This window comes from Paralichthys olivaceus, chromosome 19, assembly GCF_024713975.1.
Source record: "Paralichthys olivaceus isolate ysfri-2021 chromosome 19, ASM2471397v2, whole genome shotgun sequence".
Taxonomy (NCBI): Eukaryota; Metazoa; Chordata; class Actinopteri; order Pleuronectiformes; family Paralichthyidae; genus Paralichthys; species Paralichthys olivaceus.
The window spans coordinates 11,151,840-11,162,125 of record NC_091111.1 but is presented as its reverse complement, the minus strand read 5'-3'; the positions used below and the strand labels follow the sequence as shown (position 1 = coordinate 11,162,125).

At 42.0% G+C, this 10,286-nt stretch overlaps 1 protein-coding gene across 1 annotated transcript; it reads right to left on the bottom strand.

Annotated features, from left to right (window-relative positions):
- Positions 1-1,371: 1,371 nt before the first annotated feature.
- Positions 1,372-9,350, bottom strand: chrna2b (cholinergic receptor, nicotinic, alpha 2b (neuronal)). Its single transcript, XM_020097435.2, has 6 exons — positions 9,088-9,350; positions 5,053-5,204; positions 4,230-4,274; positions 3,944-4,053; positions 1,862-3,029; positions 1,372-1,544 (listed from the first exon to the last, which is right to left on the bottom strand). Exons 1-6 carry the CDS (start codon positions 9,203-9,205, stop codon positions 1,419-1,421), a joined length of 1,719 nt encoding a protein of 572 aa, XP_019952994.1. The 5' UTR covers positions 9,206-9,350; the 3' UTR covers positions 1,372-1,418.
- Between the last annotated feature and the right edge of the window lie 936 nt (positions 9,351-10,286).

The window sequence follows — 10,286 nt, the reverse complement described above, 5'->3', positions numbered from 1 at the left end:
TTTTATAGACACATTAAAGGCATAACCTGTACAGTAAGGTAATGTAATCCCATGCAGCAACATAAAAACACTTAGACTCTGAAATTACCACAAAGTTGAATCAGCTCATGTAGAGGAATATGCATCACAAAAGTTAAATGGCTGTTAAATTGAATTGTCGTACATGATATCACACAGGTTCTGATTTAATTGTTCTCCCTGCTGCACTTTGTGTGTATCAACATTTGTGTGTTTCAGCATACAGTACATAAATATAGACAGTAGAGATAGTCGTCAGTGCACAGAAAGTTGAGCTTGAAGACTTTTGTATATTTTTTAAAAACTTGAATATATATGGTAAAAATGAAATGTCAGGAAGAAAGTGTCATTCATGCTTCTGGCTGAAATACGATGGTGTGCAAACAGTGCTCATTTGCACTCAATAAATGCCATGACAGGCCTTTCAACAGTGTTCATCATGGTATTTATTAAATTTAAAAAACAAAGTCCAGTCAGTATCTATTACAAGAGAACGTTGGTTCAATTATCAAAACCAAAGGGAGTTTAATGTCGTCCAACTTTGTGTTGAAAGAGGTTCATGACTCATCCAAGTATTTCTTGGCTCAAACATAATTTCTCATTGAGCATCAACAACAGAATTTCTTGTCCCCTCAGTTCAAGGCTGAAAACTTCTAAAAGTACTGCATGTAATCCTTTTAACTACTGCTGCAGACCAGTACTGTGGAGAGTATTTGGAAAACTGCTGTCTTATGTCATTCAATATGCAGTCTCGTTGCACGTAACCGTAGCATTAGTTATACGTGTCGACTATGAATGTTGGGGCTTGCTGTAACTTGGATGACACCATATGAGCAGTATGGAGGCATGTTATGTTTTTTCAGTTTTATTACGTCTGAAGAAGAGGACACCATTGACATTGGATTCTGCTGCAACAAAGTTTACCTTCCACAACTCCGGGAGTGTTTTGTGGACTCAAACCAACACCCACCCCTCCATCGGCATAGTGGTGAGTAGATAAAGAGTGAATTTAAATTTTTCAGTGAACTATCACTTTAACTCTGAAGTACTATTCATACACATGTGTATGTAGAGATTAACCCCAGTGACCTCGAGCGATCTGTGGTCTGAGACAGAAGTAGTGGTACTCATAGACTTCCTTACACACAACTCCAAACAAAACCCAGAGATTCCTGCATGTACCAGGGGCTATCATCTAAGAAGAAATATATTTGGATTTACAGGGAGCCACTAAACAGTTTTACATTTTCCCGATCTTGATTTGGTGGTGTGTAGTCATGAGCTGATGAGACCACACACTGCGCTTTAGGTGTTACACAAACTTCAGATTTGGCCCTGAATGTCAAACATCAACTCAAGTGAAGGTGGTTGTGGGTTTCAACTTTTCTTTCTCTCAAGCACTAGATCATGCCGGCAAGCCAGGGCGGCAGGAAGAGGCCGATGGTCCCAAGCAGGCAAACAATTATGAACATCCACAAGAAGATGCGATCAATGACCATAGCGACGTACTTCCAGTCCTCCTTCACCTGAGTGGAGGTAAACAGAGAAAGCAAGGAATTAAATAAAACAGGAGTAAATATGAACCTTATTTGAAAGATAGGTTAAGGAGTCCTGTATTCCTGTATTTGTCTCTTCCTATCAGTATACAATAATATCTAAGACGTCCATTGAGTTGTTTGTACTAAGTCCAGGTCCAGGAACAGATACTTGTTATATGGGTGCCGGTGAACCTACTGTTCTCTACGTTCAAGGAAATCTTCATGAATGAGGCCTTATACTCACACAAGGAGACATTACTGTTTGTAATTGAGAAGGATGGACCATGATAGATGCTGATACTCACACTGAAGTCAGCGTCCTCAGCTCTCAGGTGGTCTGCAATGTAGTGCACCCCTTCTAATGCTCGCACAACACTGGGTGAAAGCAGGAATGTGGAGTCTGATACAGTGTTTTCTACTTTGGTTGGCCTCTGAGTAGGATTGACTCTGACCCCTGTTGACTGTCTGTTAGTGCCTCCGGCTGCTTCCTGTCGGTTCTGGCTGTTCTGTGGGGTTTTCTTTTGCTGAGGAGGAGTCGACCCCGGAGGTCTGGGTGATGGAGGACGGAAGGAAAAATACGAAGTCAGCGTTCCCAGCTCTAAATCCTCATAACAGCTTCGGTCAGGATCGTTGGACGTGGTTCCGTCCCTCAACCAGTTAGCCGAAGTGCTGAGGCAGTTGCCAGATTTGTACCCAGCTAGCCGAACCTGCCGCCGCACCGCAGCTGCCTCCTGCTGTAGCAGCAACAGCCTGCGTCGCCGTCCGTCTGGCGCAGGCCGGCGCATGAACAGCCAGCGGGGGATTAGGTCCAGGAACACCGAGTGGACCCAGCGGGGCATCTTGTGAGTGCTGGGAGAGCGATGGTGCACATTGAGCACAAAGACGGTGATGACAATGGACAAGGTGACAAAAATCATGGTGAAGAGGAGGTACTCGCCGATCAGGGGGATGACGAGGGATGTTGAGGGTATGATCTCCGTGATGAGGAGGAGGAAGACAGTGAGGGACAGTAGCACAGAGATGCACAGGGTGATCTTCTCACCACAGTCTGAGGGCAGATAGAAAACCAAGACAGTGAGGCAGGAGATCAGCAAACAGGGGATGATGAGGTTGATGGTGTAAAACAAGGGAAGCCTTCGGATGATGAAGAAGTAGGTGATGTCCGGGTAGATCTCATGGCAGCAGTCGTATTTCTTTGTATTGTACGTCCCCACGGCATTGATGATGGCCCACTCGCCGCTCTCCCAGTAGTTGTTTAGATCCACCGTGTTCTCAATACGCTCCAGGTCAATCTTGGCCTTATCATAGGTCCAGGAGCCAAACTTCATTTTGCAGTTCTGCTGGTCAAAAGGGAAGAAGGTGACGTCGATGCTGCAGGAGCTCTTGTAAATGGCGGGAGGGACCCAGCGAACTTTACCCGTGTGGAACAGGTGAGCTTTGGTCATGTGAGTCACAGCAAACTCACCGTCTGCACTGGAAAACAGAAGTGGACACATGAGTGATGGTGACAGAAAATTTGAGACCTTGGTTTTAAAGTTTTAAAGGCTGCAGAAACCATCCATTGAAAAATTGTTATGATTTCGCTTGTAATAATAATCCTCTGCAGAAATATCCCCCTCCATTCATCGCTTTAATGGCGTTATAGCGTCAGCTGAAGACTTAATAATGAGTCCTTAACATTTCATCAGCCTGGCACCTTTTCTAATTTCACTCACAGATTGTGATTACACAGGCTCCACCGAGCAGAACCCCACCACCAACCCTCGCTGATTAATCTCCATGAGGTGAATTCAGGAGAAGTGAGCGGGTTGTGGTCAAAGTACTACATTTCACAGTACAGCAGATTTCACACTTAAGCCATTCATGTGTATACGTTGACTTTATATTCACATAAGTGGATTGGACCAAATAAGTTGTAGGCACAGAAAAAATATTATATAAGCAGAATGTATTTTTGGGGCCACTAGATGGCACCATCCTCTCACCAGATTGCTTTCAGTCACCAGATTAGACAGTTGTTGGACGTCTGACCTTATCAACACAATAAACATGTATAGTCGCCTGGTCCTGATTAAAAAAATTAACTATTATGTCATTCTTGTGTTAAGCAATGCTGTATAGATTAGTCAATTAATCAATACATTGATTGAAAGAAAATAAATTGGCAATCATTTATCATTTAACCAAAAATCAATCTATGGCCACAATTCTCAAATATGATGGTTGATTTTCTTTCATAATAAATTGAAAGGGTGCGATGGCCTTTCCTATTTTCTAACATTTTCAGTGATGAACGATTATTCCCTCAATCGACAGAATAATCTGCAGATTGGAGGTTGCAGCCCTGATTTTAAGATTTTGTTTTTTTAACTGTAACCTTCACTTACTTGTTATAGAGGACAATGTCTGGTACCCATATGAGCTCTGACGGCACTCTGATGGACGTCACGTTGTCATAGTCAGACGGTCTCCAGCTGAGCTTGTAGTCGTTCCACTCCTGGAGAAACGAACAGCAGAAGTGATTTTGCTGTTATTCTTTATTTAAATGTCATTTGACTGATTCACGTCTCCAGAAATGTCACATTTCTATTTATTTTCTTATATAATCACATCCCCTGTTAGAGAAAAAAATCTTAATCTTAATAAACATTGACACATCTTTTATTTTCTAACCTGTTTAAGCCACACGTTGGTTGTCATCATCTGGTTCTTCTCATCCTGACAGACAGACACAGAGAGGGAGAGTTTGTCAGTTTGAGGTGCAGAACAGACAAATGTGTGTGAGAGGTTTCTGGAGGATTGTCAGAGATGATCCAGATACAGCTCGCAGCAACTGTCAAGTGATCTGGAAGTTTTAGTTGTGACATGGGTGAGGTGCATCATCTAGTTTTCCAAAGTTTGTTTTTGATTTTGTAGATAAATCATATATCCTTCCAAGTTTTCCCAAATATAGAGTGAATAAGTATGAATAATTTTAATAAAATTCATTAAAAGTTGTAGAAATAGGTTATTGCACTTAAAAAATACAAAAGTCTGTCTTCTACATAGTTTGACCTTGAAACATGACACGTTATTCCACTGTAAACTAAATTCATGTAAATAAAAATATACATTTTCTATGGTGGCCCAAAGGGCTCAGACGCACAACACCTACACACAACACAACCAAATGCAGAGACACACAGATGATTCCAGGGGATTTATAAAATTGACTAATCTTCGAGCTCATTTAAAAACGTTGTCGTCTGTGCCACTTGTAGTAAGTTTATATATTTGGTTGTGTTGCATGTTTTTCAGAATGCTTTCCTATTTAAATGAATTGATGAATGTATGTTTTATTCACTTTATTGTGTGTTTCCTTCAGTCGCACTGTGTTGAGCTCTTCGGGCCACTTTCGTTACAGATTAAACAAACATTGAAAGAGGGAATAACCTTATTATGAGGACATTTAATGTGACCTTACTGAAATACTGTGTAAGAGCTTGTGTTGACTCACCACATCAATGAGCTGAGCGATGGACAGTCCGAACTTGACAATGACCACGTCAGAGATGTTGGGCACAGGTCTCGACCACTTGTTGTATCCAGCGAACAGCGTCTTGAAGAGATCATCCTCAGCGTGAGTGTGCGTTTTGTCATAACCGAGAACTGTGGACACAGAATTATTAAATACTTATCAGTCTCTCTTTTAAATAGAGCTGGGTGATAAAACAATGTAAATAATTATCACATGTCACTCTCTGGCCATTAGAAAGACTTAAAGACCACAACCGTCACTCAGGAGCAAATAGTCTTAAACTTAAAAGAAATAATAATGTGACATTTATAGTGATATTTTTTTTTTCCATATTGTCCATCCACAACACATACATTCAGTGCTCCACACAACAAACAGCAGTAAAACATTGTGTGTGTGTGTGTGTTATCTTGTGTTTCTGCATGTTATTGACTTTTCCACATCGTAGCAAATCTTTCTGATCTCTTGATCTGAGCTCCCTATGAGGGGTCGCCTGCAGGAAGTCTCTCCTCTCCCTCGACACCAACACCATTTCAACAGTAACCTCCCTCTTTATCCCTTAAGTGTTATTGTGGCTTCTTTGCGAGAGGTGCCTTTTCAAATAGATTTTGTGAACCAGCTCTGACTCGAGTCCCTGTGTTATTTCCCTGCGGAATAAAAAACAGGCCGGTCCCTCGGGGATTACAGCTTCCACCTTCATCAGTGTCGTCAGAGTCAATTACACACATCGTTACTTGCTGCTGGTGTTAAGTGGAGGTGAGCTAATTTCTCAGTAGTCGAGGGTGTTTACTGTCGAGCTGCCTGTCACTCTGTTACAACCGATGCATAAAACAATTAACCAACACTTTTCACTTGAAGCAGAGAATGTTGACAGTATGTGTTCACATCTGTGTATGTATATACATATATATATATATATATATATATATATATATATATATACTACAACTCAACTGATACTGGATGTTAAGAATACGTTTCTCGACTGAGATGTACAGCTCAAGTTTTATTGGGAAACTATAAACCCAGTGGATTTATCGGTCAGACTTTGGTGTGTACTGTGTGGAGTATTTGGATTGTCATTAGTCTCTTTCTCTTGTTTAAACAGAAAAGAACAGAACAGCTCAATATATCAAAATAATAGAAGACAAACTAGAAGAGAAGATACTTTACTGTCATATCAATAAACATGAGAATACAGCGTCAGCTTGTTAGTTTGGCTTAATAAAGACACGAGGGAAGCAGCCACCCTGGCCTCCTGAAGGTAAACATGTAATCTGTCATTAGATTCTCACTAGTGACCTTGTTGACTAAATATCTTGTTTGTTTCATCGACAATTGGCTATTTAATGAAAAGTTATATGCAACAAAATCCTGTAAAGTTTGTCTATTTTACTCTAAAAGTTTCTGATCTAAGAAATGTAAGTCTACCATATTGTCCCTCTGTATTCATCAATAATATTTTTAAATATTAATTGTTCCTAAATTACACTTAAAGACTTAAACAGGTAAAACTTAAGCGACTCAAACTCCTTTTGTCACCAAAGACTCTCCCAGCTGTCTCACTACACCTTCGTCCATTACTTAGAGGGTATTTCCCCTAAACGCCTTACAAGCTGATTATTGGTAGATGTTAGAAAAGCACAACTTAGTTACAACCCAGAGAAGTATGTGGTTAAAAAGTTAGTGTGGGAAAAGGCCTTAGGTTGGAACTGAAGGAGTTTATTAACCTGGGCAGGCCTTAATATATCAGTGAAGAAGAGCCTGGCAATCATACTACAAATGGATCAAATTTGTTGCCTATTTTCAGAAAGAAAACTTCTCTCTAGCGTTTTATAAAAACATGGAGGCATCACATCAAAATCAAAGCACATAAATCCATACCAGGAAAAAATCTGCCATTCAAATGCCATCAGCAGCCCACTCCCCCCTGTAAGCTCTGTTTGGCTTCACAGTGTGTATACCGCTGCCCAATGAAGTGTGCTGCCATCAAGGATCCCAAAACGAGACCTTGAACCACCTGCATGTGGCAGCAGTCATGGTTGCTTGGTCAAGGCCACATCATTACCTGTCCGTGGGTGAGTTGTAGTTCTGGAGCCAACAATGACGAGTCCTTACAACCTATAACTGTTGGACAGACCAGTGGAGGGGAGCCGGGATGGTCCGGCAGAGGATGCTGCACAGAGCTATCACCAGAGGGATGCATGCAAATCTACTTGATGATTTATGGCCCATGATAACCGGTTGGCTCCAGTATGCCAATGAAAAGCTCAAGAGCATTCGTCCATCTGGCAATTTTGTCTTGAAAAATGTGTGCAGAGTTTTTAGGCAAACATATTTTAGGAGTATTAGATATTCTACATGGTAAATAGTATGCGAGTTCACTGTTAATTTGCCCAGAGTACACCTGGGCTCACCTCCTGCAATCATGAACTAATTTCCTCCTGGCAAACAAGCGTGCACCAGAGACTTCTTATCTGCCCTCTTGACAGTCAGGGTGCTGCATGCTCATCTGTCGGTGCATCTGGGAAAGGACCAGATGTGGAGCTTGGGAAAAAAAAAAGTGTGTGGGGGGGGGGGGGGCATAGATCAAAGCCTCCTGCCAGCGGAGACTTCAAATGACAGCTCCCGACCATCCAGCACACTGTGGGGCCGTGGATGTTGGAGCGTGGCCAAGCTCCCCTTTGGCGAGGTTGTATTAAACACTGACCGGTTTGGGTGATCGAGTCAGCAGCTTCTCGGGCCAGAGACACTCTTGGCAAAATTGTGCTGTCAGGTACTTAAAGTTCATTGAAAAAAGAAAAAAAAGAAAAGAAAAACATGCAACAATTTCCAGGGAGTTGGGTAAAAACTGCAAACGAGACATGAACTCTGTCAGAGGCGTTAAGAGAAGCACTGGCACGAGATCAAGAACCAGCACATTGGACTCGTGTAGCATGAAGAGATGGAGCCAGAGGCCGTGTTACCTTACACATCTGAGGGACGACTGGTTTGTGCACAAAATCCTTGTTTGCATATGAAAATACATTAAACCAGGTATACCGTCTATATTCATATAGTGACTCTAGAATCGACTTCCTGCACCAACTTTTAATATCTCGCTTGATGGATTCAAGGTTGAAATGAACTACAGGCACTGTTTCTTGTGTACCTACTCAGGAGGTAGAGAGGGTCATCCACAGATGAGAAGGTCGGCAGTTCAATTCCAATCTCCTTCATTACACGTACCAAAGTGTCCTCGGGCAAGACACTGAACCTCAAATTGCCCCTGACGGCTGTGCGAATAGTGTGAGTGATGCGTGACAGTGCTACATATAGATGAACAGTATGAATGTGTGTGAATGGGTGATGGGCAAAAACACCTTCAGAGGTCATCAAGTATAGAAATTGCTTTAAATACAGGCCACAAATTTACAGATTCCACAAATATGTCCAGAAAAGATGTTGAAAAAAAACAATATTCTTATAATAAAGTGAATGTTATTCATTCTTACTCCGCATTCTGACAATAAACATACATTTTGGTCTTGTGAGAAGATAAATAAGGCGCCTTTTGTAGCATATTGTGTGAAATATTTTTTCTGGAACTTGAAGTACAGTGCTTCTATTCCACAGTTTCTGAATTTTGAAGGACAAAGGATCCTGAGTTAACTCTCTGTTGTGGAGGAGAAAGATGTCTTCTTCAATTTAAATGGAGTGGAAATTAACTTGCACTGCACAATTTATGCGGAGGGACAAAGTTAGCTGATGGTGGGACTCAAATACAAACCATACTTTTGCACATGAGACATTAGAAGAGCTTTATAGGAAGATTGAAAGGCAGGTTACTACTTTTTTATATTTTCCTTTTAATGTCTGCAGAAAATTCAGCTCTCACAGAGACAGACTTGGCACAATGCTCAGCCCTTGACGTCATATTTTGGTTTTCCTGAGTTCCACACGTTGTCAGCATGTTGCTGGCTTTTACGCACGGGGAAAAGCGCACAGGAGGAAATCTTTGAGAAAAGTACTGACCTGATGGGAAGAGCAGGATCGACCACACTGCAGCCATCCTCCAGGAGAACAGGTGGTTGTATGGATGCATCTTTACCTCCAGCAGAGACGAGTCCAACTTCCTCGGTGGTGCTCCCATGCTGCCACACGTTACCTCGACATCTTGATGTGTGAGCAGAGTCCGTCATCTTCGCAGCAGGGAGGCATGACAACTTCACCGCTGCTGCCACGGGAGGAGGAGGATGAGAGTGCGGTGATGATCTTTCAGGATAACTTTACCGTCTCTTTCCTCTGGAGCTCAGCACCGACAGACAGTCACCCTGCTCACTTCCAGCACCGCGCACTGAGGACGACAGCGGCTGCTGCACCTTCAGGTTTCGCGCACTGAGCCGGAGAACTATCCATCGGTCGGTGCTTATCCTGGAAGCTGCAGCGTGACACAGTAGCTCAGACCAAGGTCATTTTGAAAACTGTAAGCAGCACATTGGTCCACTGAACCACAGTCCAAAGCTTTTGCGTTGCTGCTGCGTAATATATTCGGTTTATCCACCTTTTAGCGCACGGTGCCAAGGATTTACGCATTGGTCTAACTTATTGATATCCATTAAATGTTTTAAATTTTAGTTCTTCCTCATGATTAGAAGCTTTGTTAGTGACCACTCTGGCTCAGTAGGTCAGAAAAACAGCTCATCATCCTCCCAGAGAGACACAGCCACAGATGAGTGTTCCCCGTCTCTTCCTCTTGTGCTAACAACAGTCCATCCTCCTCCTCCTCCTCCTGTATCTCTCTCTCTCTTTCTCTCTCTCTCTGTCTGTCTCTCTCTGTCTCTCTCTCTCTCTCTCACACTCACACACACACACACACAGTCATGTCTCTTTGGCTTCAGAGGACATTTATCACCTGAAGACCCTAAATCTAACTAGTTTTAATGTTAAAACGTGTCTTCAACTCAAAATGTGATGATTTACATTAAGGGGACTTGATTTTGACAAGTCACATCTTACCCCTAACCTGGACCATTTTAACTAAATGCCTAACCCTGACTCTCAAATTAACCCAAACCTTCACGTATTTCTAACCCTGTCATGCTGCACAAACATGACACGAAATCACAACAGAACACATCTTTGAGCTTCCAAATGAGTAAACAATTGACTAATGTATTGTTCGTTGCTGTTTATTATACATACTTCATATAATGTAAAAAGTCATATTATTA

Excerpts from the sequence above, each read along its gene's own strand:
- chrna2b (XM_020097435.2), bottom strand. The coding sequence starts at position 9,205 with ATGGGAGCACCACCGAGGAAGTTGGACTCGTCTCTGCTGGAGGTAAAG. Across the intron at positions 5,205-9,087 it reads GATCCTGCTCTTCCCATCAG|TTCTCGGTTATGACAAAACG; the intron begins GTCAGTACTTTT and ends CTGTGTCCACAG. Across the intron at positions 3,030-3,943 it reads GACATTGTCCTCTATAACAA|TGCAGACGGTGAGTTTGCTG; the intron begins GTAAGTGAAGGT and ends TCTGTTTTCCAG.